This window comes from Cololabis saira, chromosome 7 (assembly GCF_033807715.1).
Source record: "Cololabis saira isolate AMF1-May2022 chromosome 7, fColSai1.1, whole genome shotgun sequence".
Lineage (NCBI taxonomy): Eukaryota > Metazoa > Chordata > Actinopteri > Beloniformes > Belonidae > Cololabis > Cololabis saira.
Window position 1 is genome coordinate 7,165,460 of NC_084593.1, and position 22,404 is coordinate 7,187,863.

Sequence of the window (22,404 nt, forward strand, 5' to 3'; positions counted from 1 at the left end):
CTTCTCTGCAATTAAGTCAAGCAGCCATCTGGACAATATCCAAAAGCAGCATTTGTGGAAAAGAGAAAAAAAGAAAAGAAGTGAGCCCCCCTCTCAGTCCAGCGGGGCCCTGCCCCCGAGAAAATAAGAGAGACAGATTCATGTCAGTCCTCATGAGCGTTGTACACGCCGCCGCTCCGTACAGAACAATGCGCCCTCTGTGAGGAAAAGCCTCTCTCGTGCAGCGATGGAGAGGGATGTCGTGCCATGAGAGGTGTCAAGTAACCAAGTACAAATACTTCGTTACCTTACTTAAGTAGAAATTTTGGTTATCTATACTTCACGGGAGTAATTATTTTTCAGACGACTTTTTACTTTTACTCCTTACATTTTCACGCAATTATCTGTACTTTTTACTCCTTACATTTTAAAAACAGCCTCGTTACTCTATTTCATTTCGGCCTTTAATAAAAACTATCCAGTTAAATTGCTCCATCCGGATAGAGTGAATTTGGTTGTGGTTGTTTCAGATGTTCTTGTCCAGTTTTGTTCTTACATCCGTTCCCTCAGATTCCTGCAACTAAATTTGGATGTACATTCCAATAAAGGTTAGGATAAATGATAACATGCCTCTGAAGTTTGACTTTTTGCACCATTACAATACTTATAGGCAACTAGTCATCATATCTCCTGCTCTCTGAAACACATGTTAACCCTTGTACTGTCTTTGGGTCAAAATGACCTAATTCTCCTTCCTTCCTTCCTTCCTTCCTTCCTTCCTTCCTTCCTTCCTTCCTTCCTTCCTTCCTTCCTTCCTTCCTTCCTTCCTTCCTTCCTTCCTTCCTTCCTTCCTTCCTTCCTTCCTTCCTTCCTCCCTCCCTCCCTCCCTCCCTCCCTCCCTCCCTCCCTTCCTTCCTTCCTTCCTTCCTTCCTTCCTTCCTTCCTTCCTTCCTTCCTTCCTTCCTTCCTTCCTTCCTTCCTTCCTTCTTTTTTCCCTTCCTCCCTTCTTCCCTTCCTCTTTTCTCCCTTCCTTCCTTCTTTCCTTGTTTTCTCCCTTCCTTCCTTCCTTCCTTCCTTCCTTCCTTCCTTCCTTCCTTCCTTCCTTCCTTCCTTCCTTCCTTCCTTCCTTCCTTCCTTCCTTCCTTCCTTCCTTCCTTCCTTCTTCTCTTCCTCCTTGCTTGACCCAAAGACAGCACAAGGGTTAATGCTCAATAGTACACATATATGCTTCTTTAATATATTTGCATTATACTAAGATACATTCATTTTCAATGGCTTTTGTCCTTAATGGCTTTTTTCCCCCTTACATTACTTTTACTTTTATACTTTTGGTAGTTTTGAAACCAGTACTTTTATACTTTTACTTGAGTAAAAAACTTGAGTTGATACTTCAACTTCTACAGGAGTATTTTTAAACTGTAGTATCTATACTTCTACCTGAGTAATGAATGTGAATACTGAAGACACCTCTGTCCACGACACACCGAGAGTCCGAAGCTGTTGAGGTTTATTTGAATTAATCTCCTATTTACTGGCCCCCCCACCTCCCACCCGGGCTCTCATTATCTTTGCCGGTGTTATTATTATCCCCGCGTCGGAGTGGTGCGGCCTCCTCGGAGAGGCTTCATTCATCAGAGGCCTCTGCAGGACGGAGCCCCCTCGCCACGACTCGCCCGAGTTCAGGCTGTCACTCTTCCCGAGGTTCATGCTTCTCTGCGTGTTCCCAGCGTGGCCTCTCACCCTGCGATGATGGAGGAGATAAGCAACGTTGCGTGCCGAATCACTGAGCAACGACAAAAAGGGCTCCATGTTTAATAAACCAGATGTAAATAATTGTTGAAAGCAGTATAGGGCTCTGCGTCGCGGAGTCCGCTCCGTGTTTGCTTTGGCAGGGGAGCGCGGTGGCTCGGTTTCATTCGGGCCCTGAAATGCCTTTTTAAATGTTTTGTTGAGACACAGCCTTATTTAAAAACTACACAGATAGAAAGTAACTAAACCCCCAAATGGTTTGGAAATAGATGTAATCTGAGCTTGAATTGGTCTATTTTTAAAACTGCAAAAAATGCTTACATGCATCTAAATGAGATGCCAACACTTGAGAGAGTAAAAGTAGGCCTGTGTTTTAAATCGATTCTCATATTAATTCCTAAAAATCGATTAATATGTCTAAAGATCGATTAAGAAAAAAAAATTAAAAAAATAAATACATTTTTTCATCATTATATTAAAACTTTTGGTTATTTTTTTGTTTATCCCCAAAAAAGGAATATTTTGTTGGACACGAGAATAACTGGTGCCATGTTTTTGCCTTTAAATATGTTTAAAGGTATGAAAACATTAAAGTGTTAGGTTATAATTGCATAAATTGTCTATATTTATTTGCTTTATATACTGTCTTGGGTTTACATTTGCATAAATGTTAAAAACCAAATTCTCATAAATGGGGAAAAAATAAAACCGATTTCATCCGTCTCTGTTTCCTCCCTGGATCTGTTTGGTAATTCTGACCCACACAATGTTTCTGAAAGCAGTTCTATCAGCATTCTGGGAGCTGATTGGTCCTTACAGCATCATTAGCTGCAATACTTGCTGTTTAATCTCAATATAATACTAGTAGTAATATGTTGTAGAACTACAGTCATATAATTCATGCAACAGCTCAAAAAACTGTTTTATTAACAGTAACCCAAATCAATATCGGATCGAATCAAAGCGTGATAATCGATTCTGAATCTTAAGAATCGGAATCGAATCGATTCATTTGAATGGATCCCCAGCCCTAAGTAAAAGCAGTGAAAAATCTTTTAAATAAATACTTTTTTTATTCTGTTATTGGCTTTTTACAGGTACAAAGCATACAGCATGTTATATTTTTATCAAAAGTGGAAAATACTGATGTTACATATGTAACAAATGTAAAAAATAAGTCATCAATCTTACCTTCCCCGAAAGTAAGAACATACATTTCGGCATAAGAAAATATCCATAAAAACACAGCTTAAGTAATTTAAGTTAATAAACAGTACAAAAATGTAGAAATCATACATGTCAAAATAATGTACAAAGACACCGACAAATGACAAGTGACTCCAAGATTTCTCCTGAAACGAAACAAATGTACACGAGTTCATAAGGTTTTTAGTCGGGGTCATGTTTACAGGATCATCACCGTCATCTTCGCCCGAGAGACACTTGGCTGGTCAAAGAATCAGTGGCGTCAATTCAGTGGGAGCTAAGGTACGGCAAGGTTACGAGTCACAGAACTTAACTAGAGTATCAATCAACACGTCCAGCAAATACTCATCACAGAAGTCTATGTAGCTGATCTGTGTGGTCAAGAAAATTGGAACTTTTTCAAATGCAGTCTCGCTCACTGCAAAAACTCAACAAATTTGTCTTATTTCTAGTTAAAATGTGTCATTTTTAGTCAAAAAATCTAATTTCACTTAAAACAAGAGTCATCAACAGAAAAATAACTTGTTATTTGACCATGTTCACCTGTTTCAAGTAAATTTCCAATTGAAATAAGTAGAAAAATCTGCCAGTGGGACAAGATTTATCTTCTCATTACAAGAAAAAAAATCTTGTTCCATTGGCAGATTTTTCCACTTATTTTAAGTGAAAATCTACTTGAAACAGGTGGAAATGGTTGTTTTTTTCCAGTGATGAGTCTTGTTTTAAGTGTAATGAGATTTTTTTACTAAAATGAGACATTTTAACTAGAAATAAGACAAATATTCTTATTTTGAGTTTTTGCAGTGATTTATCTTCTCATTACAAGCAAAAAAATGGCAGATTGGCAGATGTTTCTACTTATTTCAAGTGAAAATCTACTTGAAACAGGTGAAAATTGTTGTTTTTTCCTAGTGATGAGTCTTGTTTTAAGTGTAATTTATTTTTTTTCCAAAATCTACTTGAAACAGGTGAAAATGGTTGTTTTTGAATCTTGTCTTAAATGTAATGAGATTTTTTTTTACTAAAAATTTGACATTTTAACTAGAAATAAGATAAATATTCTTAAGATTTTCAGTTTTTGCAGTGTATAATAACTAGTGAAATCGATCATGTTGTTCTGATTTGCATTTGTAGTTATTCTATATGTATTAATTCATAGAATAATCAATACAAATAGACAGAGTAATTCCATAAATGTATTAAAGAAACAAACATTTACATTTTCCCTTGAAGCCGAGGTGTGACGGCTGCCGTACCTTGCCATACCCAATTGACGCCCCTGCAAAGAATGTTAATAACAATTTTTATAACATCACTATTTCCCCCCCCACTCCCCAAAAAAAACATGTCCTCTCCTCGGGCCGGACAAACCGGAGAGCATCATTTCTCTCCCTCACTGAATCCTCAAATGTCTGTAAGGCAGGAGACTTGATCACATCTCACTCTTGGAGTGTTTAACCAGTCTTCAGTGAGAAAGACACAAAACAAAAAAAACCCACCAGGAAGATAGAGAAGATAGAGAGACAGATTAGCAGAAAGGGACCAGATGGGAATCTACAATAACGTGCATGCGCAAAGGTGTGTCCTATCAGGTGCAGTTAAGATTAAACACACCTGCTTCCTTTTAAGTGATTAGAAATGGACTCTTAAAAGGACAGAGACAAGGAGTTTCCTTACTCTCAAGTTCGGTTCCTTTGCAGTGTTTTAATATCATGCTCGCTCTTATCTGGCGGCTGTAACCGTGACAGTTTTGGAGAAACAAGAGATAATGCTGGTAATAAAGAACAGAAAGGTCTGATCAAGATAACGTGAGTGGAGCTGAGCAGCCGGTTAATTAGATTCAGACAGGGATTTCTCTCCGGAGCCGTTCCGTGTTAATCGATACGCCATAATGAGGCCTCCGAGACGTGAGTGCGTGATTGTAAAAGTCTGAACCAGAAAAGATTGGTAAACTAATCCAAGGTGGCAAAAAAAATCTCAAGTTAGGGGTTGCCATTGTTCTGCCTTACTGCATTGAAAGTCGTCTTATTATGCAGAGTATTAAAAAAAAAGTCCAATGTTCTCTCAAACTATACAGTCTTGTGTTTTTTCCTCTTTTTTTTGAAACGGAGAACGTCACCATATTGTACAACATTGTAATAAATAGTCTCATACATATTGCTCGGCTTCTCCTTCGTTTAGGATGGTCACGGAACCGTCTCCACTGTTCATTTCAATGTCTTTCGTGGCAGCGTTCTCGGGGAGCGAGGCTAAGTCCTTGAACACGTCTACGTATTGTCCGAAGCCGGGGCCCCAGTTTAACAGATTGTCCCAGTTGAAGCCCCCGGCTTGCTGGCCCAGTTTGTGGGGTAGGGTGTAGTGCTGCTCGCTGGGCGGCATCTGGGGGATGCCCGGCCCTCCCTCGGCCCGCCGACTCGAGTACCGCCTCTGCTTGAGCCTCCCGCCGTAGTCCTCGTCGTCGGCGTCCGACTCGTTGACCTGGGAGAGCTTGGGGACCCGCGAGCTGTAGGAGACGGGCTTCTCCCGGTCGTACTCCATCTCCGAGCAGGTGAAGGAGTCGTGCGAGTCACTTTCCGAGGAGGACTCGGGGGCGGGGATGCCGTCGGCCGGGTTGCGGACCCTCGACAGCGGCCTGCGGCAGTCGTCCTCCGAGCTGGAGCGCCCGTGGTCGGCGCTGCAGATGCTGGGGTTGCGCGGCCGCGGGGTGTTGAGCCGCTCCACCTCCTCGATGGACAGCCCGACCGGAGGCCCCGTCTCCAGGGGGATCTGCTCGATGGGCTGCTTCAGCCGACTCCCGGGCCGGGACGCGTGGCCGTGGCTGGCCATGGTCTGCGGGCTCTTGCTGCGCCTCCCCAGCCGGGTGGCGTAGTTGAACATGGGCGGCGGCTGGCACATGTCGTGCTGCATGTCCAGCGGGCTGCCCTCGCGGCGCGCCAGGTTGAGCTCTCTGGTGGGAGTGTTGCGGTAGAAGGACGAGGGCTTGGTGAAGGGCGCCGGCGAGTGTCTGGACAGAGGGTTGGGGGTCTGGCAGGCGGAGTGGGAGTGGCTGAGCGGGGTGGACCTCAGGGCCTGGGTGTACTGGGGCTGGTAGGTGTAGCTGGTGGCCCCGAGGGGGAGCGGGGACTGCCGGGCGAAGCCCAGCGGGCTGTGGCGCTGGATGGAGAACTTGGGAGTGTGGCTGCGGAACTGCTTGTAGTGTTGGATGATGTCGGCATCTGACGGGGCGATGCTGCTGGCGTTATCGATGTCGTAGTGTTCAATATCTGCCTCTGGGCCGTTGCAGGGGGCGCAGGGGGCACTGGGAACGGTCTCGTTGTTGTGGGGGATGTCCGTTTCGTCGTAGATCAGGTAAGGGTTCTCCCGCTCGATGATGTCCGGCTTGGGGTTCCCTTCTGGCTGCTTCCGGACGGTCATGTCGTCTCCGTACGGCGGGATGTTGTCCGGGTCATCGAAGGCTACGTTCTCGCTGCCCTTCTTCTTTTTCTTCTTCTTCTTCTTCTCCGTGGGTTTCTTCTCCTTGGGTTCCTTTGGCACTTTGGTCTTGTTGCGGTCCTTGCAGTGGTTGCACAGGATCAGGCTGAGCACCACCAGGGCCAGGACCGTGGCACAGCTGCCCACGATGGCCGGCACCGCCCAGATGGGCAGGACCATGGTCTCCACGGTGGGGCTGGGGCTGCAGACGAACCCGCCGTTGTCGGCCGTTTTGCAGACGGTGCCCTGCGGGCACTGCACGCCCAAACAGGCCACCAGGGTTTCACAGGTCTCGCCGGTGTAGAACTCCGAGCAGACGCAGGTGAAGCCCGAGCCGGCTCCCGGCACGCAGCTGCCGTGGTTCTGGCAGGGACTGGAGGCGCAGTCGCCGGGCGGGACGCACTGGTACGTGTACCACTGGTTGACGCACAGGAGGCCGTCCGGACACGGGCTGCTCTCGCACAGGTTGGGCCCTCGGCAGCCGATCTTGACGGACGAGCTGCTCTTGCTTAAGGTCACCAGGCTGTGCTCCCCGGTGAAAGGCAGGTTCTCTCCGTTGTACTTCATGTAGGCCAAGCAGCCATCAAAACCTGCAGAGGAACAGAACAGAAAACTGCATCATGATTAGGTTTAACAACAGCGCTGTAGAGAAGCAGAGCCACTCTGAAGTCAAGACGGAAAGAACAATGTTTATATTATCATCCCAAAAAATTCAGGGAAGGTGGAGGAATCTCTGTGGGCCGGGGACGAGGCCAACAACTGATTCTGAATGTCCGTGATTCCTCATTAGGAACAGGTTTGATTCCGTAATGGAAATCTATGATTGGTCTCAGGAACATTTCTGGAAATCTGTCTAAGAGTTAGCTGTTTTATCCACAAATGCAAGTAAAAGCTCCATCGGACAAGCAAGAAAGCATATGTGAACTAGGGATGGGCGGTATGGAATAAAAAATGTATCACGATAATTTCTGGCATTTATCCCGATAACGATAAAAATGACGATAAAAAAAATACCAATTCAACTCCATCTTTTCAACTATAAATCTATCTCGCTCTCAGATCCGCCATGTTTGTTACACAAAAACGTCATTAACGGGAATTTATCCTTTTTTCTTTGTTTCTTTTTGGCTCATTTCTTTCTTTCTTTCTTTCTTTCTTTCTTTCTTTCTTTCTTTCTTTCTTTCTTTCTTTCTTTCTTTCTTTCTTTCTTTCTTTCTTTCTTTCTTTCTTTCTTTCTGGCTCATTTCTTTCTTTCTTTCTTTCTTTCTTTCTTTCTTTCTTTCTTTCTTTCTTTCTGGCTCATTTCTTTCTTTCTTTCTTTCAGGCTCATTTCCTTCCTTCCTTCCTTCCTTCCTTCCTTCCTTCCTTCCTTCCTTCCTTCCTTCCTTCCTTCCTTCCTTCCTTCCTTCCTTCCTTCCTTCCTTCCTTCCTTCCTTCCTTCCTTCCTTCCTTCCTTCCTTCCTTCCTTCCTTCCTTCCTTCCTTCCTTCCTTCCTTCCTTCCTTCCAACAGCAGCTTACAATCACCACTGGGACCTGGAAGGAGAATCATATCCGATTGGCTTCAGATTGATGGCTTTTAAAAAGTCTTCTGTTTGCTGGATCTCTTCCCCATAAACAGCAGGACCTGGGCTGTAATCAGCGCTGACGGAGTTTTGTTTAGAGTTCCATAGGAAGGACAACTTATAAAGCAAAGACAAAGAGATCATGCTTTCAGAAATGGTCTCCATCCATCTCTGTGCAATTTGAGAAAAGAAATATTTCATATTTTCTCCCGGAGAATCGCCGGGGCCATCGTAGCTTGCAGACATGCATCTGGGTTGAATGAGCGTCTCCGTGTCTAATTCAGACCGTGACTTTGTGTATTGCCTAACAGCACGGCCTCACCCATGTAAACAGGTTTTATTGAATTTATCCCAGTGCAGATCGATTCCATTTGTGTGTTTTCATTAACTCTTGAAAAGTGAGCACAAGACAGAACACAAATGTGCAGACGCAAGCCGAGGTAAGGGCCGGTTAACGGGCAATCTGCCACGGCTCTGCACGCTGAGATGTTTGTTTTGAGACGTCTCTGTGTAAAACCGCTCCACAAATCATTCAACTGGCTCGCTATTTATTTATTTATTTCCTTTACCTTATTAGTCCATGGTATAAACTTAGTTATATACTCTCTTGGAATTGTAAAATTTACTGTGTTGCATTACATCCTCCTGGAAAGCCTCCACCTCACCTTTTCCAAACTCATGGTCAAGGACATCTGATCTGTGATTTAAGGCCCAACTAAGAGGAGAGTCCCTGGAAATAAGATGAAAATGCCAAAAAGTCTACAAAAGGTTCCAAGCTGAAGTCAAATTAAACTAATATTAGTTATTTTCTCCATAAATGACACTGATAAAGAACCAGTTAATCAACTTCTGTAAATTCATAGCAGGTAAATCTCAGCAGTGTCAAACAGAAACAGATTTCTGAGCCAACTCCCCGGAGTCTTGTTGGACAGCCACCAAAAATGTTCAGGAGTCTAGGCAGCTGACTATTAACTCATTTGAGAGGGGGGTGGGGGGGTTGGGGGGCGACAGTCTGGAGTGGATTAGAGGGGATGGATGGAGAGTTTGCACGCTCACCAGTCCTGGGTCAGAAACAGGTGCCACACTTGTAAGATACGGAGGAGTTTAAAGGACTTGTTCAGACACTGCTTTGTAGAAACTCACAGACACTGGCAGGTGTTTGTTCACACACACACGCACGCACGCACGCAGGCACGCACGCACGCACGCACGCACGCACGCACGCAGGCACGCACGCACGCACGCACGCACGCACGCACGCACGCACGCACGCACGCACGCACGCACGCACGCACGCACGCACGCACGCACGCACGCACGCACGCACGCACGCACGCACGCACGCACACACACACACACACACACACACACACACACACACACACACACACGGATGGCCAGCCATGCTCTTTTACTTTACCAAAATCCTCTCTGAAAATGAAATTAGTCTGGTACCGCTCCCACTCAGATTCATTTCTTCTGGTACATAACGTACCGGGGTTTGTGCACTGACTGTGCCTTTGCCTGTCGCTTTTTCCTGCGTGTCCCCCTTCTCTCTATACCAATTTCCTGTCCACCTAGTTCGCATAAAGGCCAATAGTGCCAAAAAATCTTAAAAGAAAGATTTAGGGAGCTTTCAGACCTGTGGCCCGTTTGTTTTGTTCCGATTCAGGGGCTAAATCGATACAGTTGTTTCGTTTGTCGTTTGTGGGGTTTGTGTTCACAAGGCAAATGTCTGTTGCGGTTCAAAGCTGTTAACAAATGCCATGTGCGAACCAACTGTTCTCTGATTGGTCAAATGAACGCAGAAGGAGTTTCCTCTTCCGCAGCCCGGGATAAACAACACGCCCCTTTCACAGAGAGGGTGCAAAGTGCAGACCGCCGCCGGCTTTCCCATTCATGTACAGTATGTGGTACCGGCAGAGAGCGGACGGACCGCACTGTAGGTGAGAGGGCGTCTGTCGCGGCGTTTGCACTGCGCAAACCCTGCCCGAATTGAACATTGTTTAATTTCACTGTGCTGCGCTGTGACAACAACTCGGTGCGTCCAATAGGAGAGAAGGTGGAGGAGGCTGCACCGCCACGGTCGCACATACACAGGAATGGAGTTGTATCGGTTGCTGTGTCGATTATGTTCTCACTCCAAATAAAAAAAAAAAAAACGCTTCAGGTCTCGAATGGAATCGGGCTCAGACCACCTCTCCTAGGTGATCCCGGCTCGCTTGTTTTGTGCCGTTTCCGAGCACGATTGCTGTGTTCTCATGTACCAAACGATCCGATCTTTAGGGGGAAACGCTCCCTGTTCCGGAACAACTGCTCCAAACGGGACAGGTGTGAAAGCACCCTTAGTCTGCTGTTCAATCGATAAAACATGTCATGTTCCACTTTTAAGACTCTGAATGACTTCGTTAGTGAACAACTACAGACAGAAATCCTAAACTGAGATCACTAAGCTCATGCTTTAACCTTAACTCAACTTTGGAAAACAAAACACGACCTTGAATAGTATGACCGGAGAATACTTGCTAACCCACGCACTGGGACGCACCGATGATGAGGATGCTCCAGGCTAAACTACCACAAGGCTCCATAATGAATCCGGTCAAGAGCCTCACCTGCTCCGGTTTTCTGCTGAGCTGGTCCGGGTGGGATTCCTCCCAGCGAGAGGGTCAGGACACCGAGACCTCCGAAGTCCTGGGTGGGGTGCTGGATGACTCTGGGCTGGACGTCGTCCACCCGGAGCACGGTGGACGAGCCGTTCTTGAGCAGCCGCAGCGTGTGCCACAGGCCGTCCGAGAGCACCGCGTCCCCCACGGTCCGCTCCACCTTCCCGCCGACGCCCGCGTCCGAGATGTAGAGCAGGTTGCCGTTCCGCAGCTGAGAGAAACAACGGAAAAAAGGATTTTGTGAGGTCAGTGGGGGTTTCATAAGACAAGTGAGACAGGCTGACCTCTGGCTGCTTGTTCCCCGCTGTCATGGAGGCCGTGTGATGGGCTGAAATTATTTGCTTGTTTGCAGGAAACAACAGTCAACTTCCATAAAAAGTTGGAGACAAGCTCATCCCATTTTTGCATGCTTCTGGCAAAGCTGGGAATACAAACGTCGCTCTGGTGGAGGGTGTAATTGTTGAATGTTCCCATTCGAAATGCTAGAAAAATATTAACATTTGTCCCAAAGACATCTTATGGAGATTTCTGTGAGGATGAAGTTCTTTGAATGTGAGTCACATCACCATAATCTAATACAGAGTCAGGGAATTGCACAATTGTCTTTCTTTCTGTCTTCGAATGGAAAGCTTTTTTCATGCCCAGTTTTGATCCCGATGTTTGAGCCGATCATTAGAAGTGACAGCCAGCGTTTCACCAGTCTTTTTTTTAACACTTTTCACACGGAAAAGCTTTGAAATGCTAACAGTGGGGTCTGTTGCCGGACCGCAGTGGAGGTTTATATTGTATATTTGAATTTAGGATAATCTTTAAATCACCCTCTTTCTGCCAGTGAGGGTATGCAATTACTAAAATTTGTTTGTTTACTGGAGCTGTGCAAAATTAGACGTGTTTAGATGTCAAACTGGATCCAACCGCAGGAGGGATGCAGACAGGGATGCTCTTGCTGAAGTATTTTTCACCTCTGCCAAGGAAAGCAATGTGACTGGGACGGTAGGGCTGGGCGATATATCGAGATTTTAATATATATCGATATATTTTCCCGATATGGTATGAGACAATATCGTTTATATCGATAAAAAAAAAAAGGTTTTTTTTTATGATTTTAATATAGCTTATTTTGTGACAAATTGACTTGAATGTTTTATTTGAGATTTGCACAAATGTTTTGTTATTTGCACAACTGTCAACCTCAGTGGAAAAGTCTGCCTGTTACTGTCTACATTGTATTAATTGTACAGTGTATTTTAATTTAATTGTTATGCAGGAAAGGGATATTTGTTTTATTTTATTCAAGAAGCATTTTTATTCTATATATGCAGGCAGTTTATTTTTATTTCATTTGTTTTATACATTTTGATATTGTGCAGACCTCTGTTAATAAAGGAACCTGTGTGACATTTGGCACGAGGCTTTGTATTAAATCTGACTGTTTTTTTAAGGGTTTGCCTAAAAAAAAAATGAAACAGAGGTGCTAACAGAGATGCTATGCTATAATGCTTTGAGGGAAACCCCAATTATGGCACAGAAAAAATATCGATATATATCGAGTATCGCCATTCAGCTAGAAAATATCGAGATATGACTTTTGGTCCATATCGTCCAGCCCTATGGGACGGTGTGTTTGTCAACAGGATTACCGGAAAACGGACGAGTCAAATTTGATAAAACGTGATGGAAAGTCGTAGCTGATGCAAATGAAGGGCCGGATCATGAAAAAGTTTTGTCAAAATGCACAGCCCTTGAAGATAATTATGTTCATTACCACTCTGTATGTTTTTAGGACATCTGACGACAATCGGTTTTTGAGTAATAACTTTGAATATTGTTTTTTTTTTGTTTTTTTGTTTGTCTCTACAAACCTTATGTTTAGCAGCGTCTCTATTTTTCTCTATATCCGTTTTTTTGTGTTTACTATTTTTTCTCTTGTACATTACTCATTTTTCTACATTTTATATTGCTCTTTTTTATTTATTTTTTTATATATATTTTATATATTTATTTTTTTATTTTATTTATTTATTATTTTTTATTAATTTATATTTTGCTATTTATTGGTTATTTCTATTTTTATTTTTTGTATAAACCGTTGAGCGTGTGTGTTTGGCTGCTGCACGATTGAATTTCTCCTCTGGGAGATCAATAAAGTCTTCTATTCTATTCTATTCTATTCTATTCTATTTAAGGGTAACCTGCATTTCATTTAAGCTTGGATGCTGCGTAAAATGTAAATAAAAACAGAATGCAATGATTTGCAAATCTCATAAACCCACATTTTTTCCACAACAAAATAGAAAATACATCCAATGTTTATCCAAAGAGGCATTTTTTTTACAAGTACATTAAAAATAGAATCTCATTTTGAATTTGACGACAGCAACGAGTTATGCTAAAAAGAAACACATGGAGGAGAATCCTGTAACTAATTAGGTTAATCGGCACGGGTCAGCATCATGATTAGGTAGAACAACAGCGCTGTGGAGAAGCAGAGCCACGCTGAAGTCAAGACGGAAAGAACAATGTTTAGATTATCATCCAAAAATTCAGGGAATGTGGAGGAATCTCTGTGGGCCGGGGACGAGGCCAACAACTGATTCTGAATGTCCGTGATCCTCAATTAGGAACAGGTTTGATTCCGTAATGGAAATCTATGATTGGTCTCAGGAACATTTCTGGAAATCTGTCTAAGAGTTCGCTGTTTTATCCACAAATGCAAGTAAAAGCTCCATCGGACAAGCAAGAAACCATATGTGAATATGATTCAGAAACGTTACTTTTTTAAATTCTCTTCGACAACTACGCACGGACAACCTCAGGTCTCAAAGAGGAAAGTGAATATCCGTCTTCTTAAAGGAGCACGAGGCAGGATTTATGAAAAAAATGTGTATACGTTTTAAGTTTTCTAGTAATATGTCAGATGAAGCGTTCCAAACCAAAAAGAATGAGCCGCCTAGTGTATCTCTCCGTTGCCTTGAACAGGCTGTGTGCTGCAAAATGTGCTGCAATTCAGGGCCCGAATTTCCCGCGCTGCCCTGCGGATGTGACGTCAAATGACGCTGCATGAGCGTTGGATCAGCTTGGATACAGGAAGAAGACGAGCGCGGTGGATCCAAACTTCTGTTTGGGTAGACATGGATTTTTCCACAGCCGGAAAACGACCCAGCGCCGCTCAAAGCCCACTAAAAAGTGCTACAAAGAGTGGGGCTGCCGGGCTGTTCTCGCATCACTTTCGCACAGGGTATGTTGATGATTTGCAATTACAGGCTGAGCCTACCGTTAGTTTTTAAACTGTAAAAAGTGGGGGGGACAAAAACATGATTTTGAAAAGACGGGGGGACATGTCCCCCCTGTTGCGCCGGGGCACTCACGGCGTTTAGCGCAGCAACGCCGTGCTGCCACTCACTCGCTTTATTTTATACTATTTATATACTATTTATACTTTTACTGTGACCACCAAATAATGTGGTTTTCCTGTCCTCCACCTCATCCTCAACATTTCAATCTCAGATCTCAGTGAAATTCAGTGGCACGGTGGCTCGACACGTCTCATTCATTCTGACGCCAAACAGGCTGCAGGAAGCCGCTGCGCATGCTCAGCAAACTCATTCATATGCAAATACTACTTTGCATTACCCCTTTAAGGTAAAAAGTGGGCGTGTAGAGGGCGGGATATGAGGCGGATTCAGCTGTGCAACCTTCCAGCTGGACTGTGATTTATAAAGCAAACATTGCGTGCAAGTGTGCGTGCACGCGGTTTTATAGATCCGGATTTTTTTTTGCCCCCGCCATTTTCAGCTTTTGGGTGTACGTGCACTTTTAGTATGAATCCTACGCACTCCATTTGAAATGAGGCCCCAGGTAAGATAACATTGTAAGTCATATTTAGAGCTTGATTTGAAATCAATCACAAAGGCCAGACTTTTCCTCTAGAAGAGTCGGGGTGCTGAACTGGCCTGTCTGAAAACATCAGGCACATCATCAGATACAAAACACATCAGAGTAAATCCAGGACTGGTGAGCAGATTGAATCCACAAGAATGGGACAGCCGTCTCCTCCAAAAAACATCCTGACTCCAGACACATGTGGTCTGATAAAACACGACGGGGGCGGGACACGTCACGCTTGAGACGTGTCATGATGGCTGATTCTACAGTTTAAACATTTGAGATGTTCGCAACATGTTTGATTGTGAATAAAATCATCACATTCAGTTTTTCTGTACTCTTTATTAGGCCTGTGTTGAAAAAAACGATTTCCCAATTCTAAATCGATTCTCATATTAATTACTAAAAATCGATTCATACGTCTAAAGATTGATTTTTTTTTCTTTTTGGGTTTTTTTTTCCTTTTATTTATTTATGTATTTTTTTTTTCATCATTACATTACAACTTTTGGTTATTTTTTTGTTTATCCCCAAAAAAGGAATGTTTTGTTGGACACGAGAATAACTGGTGCCATGTTTTTGCCTTTAAATATGTTTAAAGGTATGAAAACATTAAAGTGCATAAATTGTCTATATTTCATTACTTTATATACTGTCTTGGGGTTACATTTGCAAAAAATGCTAAAAACCAAATGCTCAAAAATTAAAAACCAAAATAGACCGAAAATGGAACAAATAAAAACGGAATGTGGGAAAAAATAAAACCGATTTCATCCGTCTCTGTTTCCTCCCTGGATCTGTTTGGTAATTCTGACCCACATGATGTTTCTGAAAGCAGTTCTATCAGCATTCTGGGAGCTGATTGGTCCTTACAGCATCATTAGCTGCAATACTTGCTGTTGAATCTCAATATAATACTAGTAGTAATATGTTGCAGAACTACAGTCATATAATTCATGCAACAGCTCAAAAAACATTTTTAATAACACTAACCCAAATCAATATCGGATCGAATCGAATGTTGATAATCGATTCTGAATCTTAAGAACCGGAATCGAATCGATTCTTGACATTTGAATGGATCCCCATCCCTATCTTTATATAGTTTTCTAACGCTTCCTGAATCGGGGGCTGTATATAAAACACTCAACGATGATTTCATAGGTTACAGATGACACGAGCTCTCTCCCTGAACGGCAGCGCTGTCAGAACTCTTTATTCAAGCGCTGCTAAGAGGATGAACAAACAAAAGGTTAGAAACCACAGCTTTTTAGATAAATGCAGAGAGTGGATGTGTCGTCATCAATCACGGCTGCTGAGAGGAAGTCTGCGCGGAGCTACCGCCGCGCTGCTGCCGGGGTCAGGGATCAGAAACAAAAATGGAACTTTATGCTCGTAAATCTCTTCCCCACCAGGACGCAGCGTGCTTCATCATGTTCTCATGACGCGCCCGTGTGTGTGTGTGTGTGTGTGTGTGTGTGTGTTTTGCCGGTGTCATCCCGGCAGAAGACGATCAAGAGCCTCAGAATAACAGACGTAACACTGGACGAGGATCCTAGCGGAAGCAGGGTGGAGCGTTGTCCATGCAGACGTGAGTAACGCTCTCTCTGGCATGGGGCAGCATCTTTGTGGCTTTTCGGTTGTGTATGTTAAGCTCGTGTTCTCCCCGACCGCGATGGAAAAGTAATCTTGTTCCCCGACCTTTTCGGAGACCCCAAAACTCAGCAGATAAGTAGCTTCCGGATAACTGATTTAAAACGGAGAGAAAAACGGAAAGTCCCCCGAAGCCAAAGCATACAGAGCAATCCAGAGCTGGAGAATCGATCACAGGGCTTATCTATTAAACATCTTGTTTTTTTTATACGTTCTTTTTATATAGTTCTGTGAACATATATATATACATGTACGAGCCGCATGTCTCTGTTTCAGCGCTGCTCTTTTGTTGTTTCATAGCTCTTGTAAATACGTTTGTGGGCCTGTGAGACGGCTGTGGTGGTGATGTGGTGATTTGATGATTTGACGGGCACCAGAAGCTGCTCGGGGCTGGAAGACAAGATCAGAAGAGAGGGAGGGAGAGAAAGAGGGAGAGAAAGAGGGAGAGGGAGCCCAATGCTGCAGTGGGGAGTAGGAATGGGCGATATTTTACCGTTCACGATATACCGTCAAAAAAATTCCCCACAGTAAGAATTTGTCATCTCGCTGTAAAAACGATAAATTCCTGTTGATGACGTTTTTGTGTAAAGCTGATTTATGGAAGGAAGGAAGGAAGGAGGAAATGAGCCTGAAAGAAAGAAAGAAAGAAAGAAAGAAAAAGAAAGAAATGAGCAAGAAAGAAAGAAAGAAATGAGCAAGAAAGAAAGAAAGAAAGAAAGAAAGAAAGAAAGAAATGAGCCAGAAAGAAAGAAAGAAAGAAAGAAAGAAATGAGCAAGAAAGAAAGAAAGAAAGAAATGAGCAAGAAAGAAAGAAAGAAAGAAAGAAAGAAAGAAAGAAAGAAATGAGCCAGAAAGAAAGAAAGAAAGAAAGAAAGAAAGAAAGAAAGAAAGAAAGAAAGAAATGAGCAAGAAAGAAAGAAAGAAAGAAAGAAAGAAAGAAATGAGCAAGAAAGAAAGAAAGAAAGAAAGAAAGAAAGAAAGAAAGAAAGAAAGAAAGAAAGAAAGAAAGAAAGAAAGAAAGAAAGAAAGAAAGAAAGAAAGAAAGAAAGAAATGAGCAAGAAAGAAAGAAAGAAAGAAAGAAAGAAATGAGCCTGAAAGAAAGAAAGAAATGAGCCAGAAAGAAAGAAAGAAAGAAAGAAAGAAAGAAAGAAAGAAAGAAAGAAAGAAAGAAATGAGCAAGAAAGATTGTGTAACAAACATGGCGGATCTGAGTCATTCCAGTTTTGCAGTACATGTGTACTAATTTAATTGGTTTTTATTCATTTAATTGGTGTAGTTTAGTATTTAGTATCTTTTAGAGCAGTGATTTGGCTCCAAAGACTGAATGTGGTGATAGATTTATAGTTACAAAGGTGGAGTTGAATTGGTATTTTTTTATCGTCATTTTTATCATTATCGGAATAAATAAACCAGAAATTATCGTGATACATTTTTTAGTCCATACCCATCCCTAGTGGGGAGAGGTGGCTGGTGCTGAGCACGCAGGGTGTCTGAAAGGAAAACTGAAGAGGGTGAATGAACGTTCAGGCCTCGCTGGAAAACTGCCCAGTTCCAGTCAGAGGAAGAGAGAGCAAGATGACAGAAGAGAAAAGCAGAGTGGGACCAAAAGGAGAGGCAGCTGAGAAAAACCAGTGAAGCTTTTCCTCGGGTTTACACGATGAGAGTGTGTGGTGACGGCCGGTGATGTGAGCAGCGACGCGGCCAGACGCTCACAGCGTGCAGGCATAGATACATGTTGTGCCCGGGAATATTCACAGCATCTTTTCAGGCGGCTTTTACGGAAACCTTTCAATTTGAGAGCTAAAATGGTTCGATTTGATGTCAGTTATCACTTCAGTGCTGATAACTGAAAACAAAAAGTATGAAAAGATAGAGAGCCATTCAAGATCCCGCCCAGAAAAATCCATCAGTTTATTCAGTATTCATTTACCGAGTTGCTGCAACTTGTAAGATGGCTGTGTATAGTTCTGGGGTTATTTTGAGAGGAGTGTTTGACTCCGCCCCCAAAAAGTGGCCGAAAAGTTGTACCCTGTTTTTGAGGAATTTTGATTCAGGCTCCGTTTCCACGTAGCAAAAACGGTGGCGTTTTCATGCGTTTTGGCCGTTCGTTTACACGAAAACGAATCTCAAAGTCACCAAAAACGATAATTTCTGAAAACTCCGGCCAAATTGGAGATTTGCAAAAACTCCGTTTTCACGTTTGCTTGTAAACGGAGAGAAACGGAGATTTAGGCTTCAGAACGTCACATTATGCCACAGAAACGTCACCAGCATCATTTATGCGACCTGTGTTTACAATTAGTTTGGCCACCGTCAATATTTTCTTGTATTTTACCTGTTTTATATTCTAAAGTCACACTTAAAAGTAACTCCACTTCTCTGTCACTCCAAACGAAAGACTCTTGTTCCGTCTTGGAAGTAACTGGAGTCAAGGCTGGTTTATGGTTCCGCGTCACACCAACGCAGAGCCTACGGCGTAGGGTACGCGGCGACGCGCACCGTACATAGGCTATGCCGTCGATTTAACGCAGAACCATATTATTCAGGCTTCACACGTGTCATTTGTTGAAGTTTTTTTCCAGGATTCTGATTGACTAGCATGACTTTATCTTCTCGTTACACTGCCCCCTGCAGGTTTGGATGCTCATAGCACCATAACAGCGTATTTAAGCGGGTTCGTGTAAACGAGGGTATTTTTCAAAATGAAGAGGGGGAAATATCCGTTTTTGTAAATATCCGGCTATGTGGAAACGTGGCCTTAAACTGACTTCAAAGGACTGTCAACTTTTGATAAATAAATACATTAGATAATTCTCAATGAATAACCGCCACTTTAGTTTGCCACAACTAAACAGACTCTTGGAAACCTTTTGACTCTGGGAGGAAGGCCTGTACTTATTATATAATGCCATTATGAAATTAAATCCAACGTCCAAGTTTTATTTTATATACATGGTAAGTTTTATGTCACCCCAACACCAGAAAATGCTTTACAAAGATAAAATAGTGTCTGACTCCGCCCCCTTGGCCCCCGGAGCTCTGAAGACATGGCTGAAAAGTTGTACCCTGTTTTTGAGGACTTTTTAATTTTGAGGAGATTTAATTGAGACATCAAAGGACTGTCAACTTTTGACAATAATTATTGAATATGTAAATAAATAAATTAATAAATTAGATAGTTCTCAATGAATAACCACCACTTTAGTTTCCCTCAAGTAAAGAGTCTTGCAGATCTTTTGACTCTGGGAGGAAGTCTTGAAATTAAATCCCACATCTAAGTTTTATTTTTTATACGTGGTATGTTTTATGTCACCTCAACACCATAAAATGCTTGACAAAGATAAAAGAGTTCATTGTTTCTGTTTTCTTGTAAAGTAATAAACGCTGATGGATCACCGCGGCGGTGCCGGAGCCGACCAATCAGACGAGACTTTACACTCTGTTTTTACTTCCAATGCAAACACGCAGGAACTCCTCTTCTCTTCCCAGCGACGGTGAATCCAGTGTCTCTTTAACTTTTTTTTCTCCTTTAAGTTACCTCCAGTGAAGAATGAGACATGCACAAGGAGGAAAACGTTTAGAGGTTGAAGGTCCTTTTAAGAAACACATCTGTGTTTTTACTGTCCTTCCATTCTCAGGCGAACGATCACATGAGCAGAACCCGTCACTTACGAGGGTAAGGCGGTTCTGACTGTGTCTGTCTGTTGATACAAACGTCAGAAAGATTTAACGCAGCGGTTCTGCATCCCTACTGGCCGTGCCAGACTCTCCGGGCGCTCGCTGAGCCTCATCCGCCTAATTGATGTGAATAAAAGGTAAGGCGTGGGGCCTGCGCTGCTTGCTTTGGCATCGCATCTCACAGACTTTAGTCCAATAAAACCACTTATTTTTCTAAAGTCTGTGTTCAGCCTGTATTTTATGCTGGTCGTAACACGCGGCGGGTGCTCATCGCCGTGGTGGTGAGATGATCGATCCCCGTTTCCCCCGCTGAGCCAGAGCTTTTCTGCAGCAGAAAAGGTTTGTGTGCACTCGTACCCAGTACTAGAGTTGTAAAAATAAATCAGGGGGGATGGTGGATTTTATCATATGGGGACAGATAATTTGTGCTGATTACAAATAATATAATATATTACAAATAATAGCAGTGACCAAAACACCTGCAGAAATACTGCAGGAATGACATAGCAGCAGTTAAATGCAGCCTTCTGTAAGCTTTAAATATCCACTGGGCTTACATCAAATACATCAAAACAACAATAAAAAACACTTTTCTGAACTTATCAATATGACTCTGTCCTTCACAGGATAAGTAAAATGGATCACTGCAAAAACTCTAAATCTTAACAAAAATATTTGTCTTATTTCTAGTAAAAATCTTCATTTTTAGTCAAAAAAAATCACATTACACTTAAAACAAGACTCATCACTGGAAAAAACAACAATTTTCACCTGTTTCAAGTAGATTTTCACTTGAAATAAGTAGAAAAATCTGCCAATCTGCCATTTTTTTTTTGTAATGCTTTTGCTTGTAATGAGAAGATAAATCACTGCAAAAACTCAAAATAAGAACATTTGTCCTATTTCTAGTTAAAATGTCTCATTTTAGTAAAAAAAATCTAATCACACTTAAAACAAGACTCATCACTGGAAAAAACAACAATTTTTCTACCTGTTTCAAGTAGATTTTCACTTAAAATAATTAGAAAAATCTGCCAGTGGAACAAGATTTTTTTGCTTGTGATGAGAAGATAAATATATTTTTCTACTTATTTCAAGTGAAAATTTACTTGAAACAGGTGAAAATGGTCAAATAAGTAATTTTTCTGGTGTTATTTTTCTGGTGATGACTCTAAATGTTGAAATATCAGTAAAACCACATTCATTGATGAAATGACATAAGGGATGGAAAGGGGGGATGGCAGTTTTACAGGAGGGGATGATTTGGACCGTTTTTATTTCAGGGGGGATGTCATCCCCCCTCATCCCCCCTCAACTCCAGTACTGCTCGTACCCAGAGCTAAAATGAAACCCACCACTTCCATGTACTTCCATATATCCAGTCCCTTCTCTCACCTTGACGGTGGTGTAGTTGCTGCTCTCCTGCACGTGCAGCAGCGTGCCGCTCTTGCTGCGGGTTCTGAACTTGATCTCCAGGCGGCTGGGCCGCGCGGCGTCGCGCGCCGCGGCGTCGCGGGCCGCACCCTGCAGCGACCGTCTCAGCAGAACGTCACGTTTGGGGCCCTGCTTCAGGGAGTAGTCCAGGCGTCCCGTCCCGTCCAGAGACAGAGCCGTGTCTGCTGTCATGTCTGTGCAAGAGAGAGACGGATAATATCCTGATGAAGTCACAGCACTTTCAAAAACTTCCACTTCTCTCTCGGCCAACTCTCGGTTTCAAATTATTATTATTTTTTCCCCAATTCCACTTCCATGACCACAAAACGGTCCTTTATATTCTCACCAGTGGTTACAAATAACTGTAAGTGGGAGAATCCCCAGAACCGGCACGCACGCCCTTAAGCACGACAATGATCCCCCTTTTGCTTTTTCTCACGTAATGAGGCAAAAAATAAGCTTTTTAAATGCCCTGAAACTTAAATGTAGGGAACGAAAAAGAAAAACAGGGAATATATGCGGGTGCAGCAGGTCAAAGATCCCAACAATCCACAATCGGGTTGCTTTCATTTCATTTCATTTTCATGAAAAACCTCTGCTATTTTCATTAGTAGGGATAATATCCTTCAAATTTCTGCATTAAAAATATCATTTTATTCGCTGTAGAAAGCTGAAACTCGTGAGAATAAATGGTAATGTTCACTTACGGTTAGCATTCAATTACTGCGATTTTATCGCTAACAGACAGCGGCTGCAAATGTTTGGAAAAAGCGTTTTCATGAATGAATAGATGCATGAAGGACGGCCCCGACCATTTAGTCCCGTGTCTGTTATGCATCATCAGAAAGTGCAACGTCTGCTCACCGTAAAAGCCTTCTTTTTTACGCTAACGACATCCTCCACTCCCCGCTTTAGATGGCTAATAGCGTAGCGCAGATAAGAACTGGACAAAGCACACGTTCATGCAGTCTGCCAGTTGAGAAAACATCTGCGGCCAGACGAATTCAGTTCAATAAGACTATCAGTGATAAATGGTTTATTTAATAAGGGGGGAAAATATTTGGATAAAGTTCAACTTTTTTATTGAACCAGGGTGCCGACGTTTCTGCTTATCTAAGA

At 42.8% G+C, this 22,404-nt stretch overlaps 1 protein-coding gene across 1 annotated transcript in view; it reads right to left on the reverse strand.

The window, feature by feature from the left end:
- Positions 1-3,575: 3,575 nt before the first annotated feature.
- fat4 (FAT atypical cadherin 4) overlaps positions 3,576-22,404 on the reverse strand; it is a 157,810-nt gene continuing 138,981 nt past the window's right edge. Inside the window, 3 exon segments of the mRNA XM_061726489.1 lie at positions 3,576-6,995; positions 10,584-10,845; positions 21,247-21,479. Of these exon segments, the coding sequence (XP_061582473.1) occupies positions 5,083-6,995; positions 10,584-10,845; positions 21,247-21,479 (2,408 nt within the window). The 3' untranslated portion in view covers positions 3,576-5,082.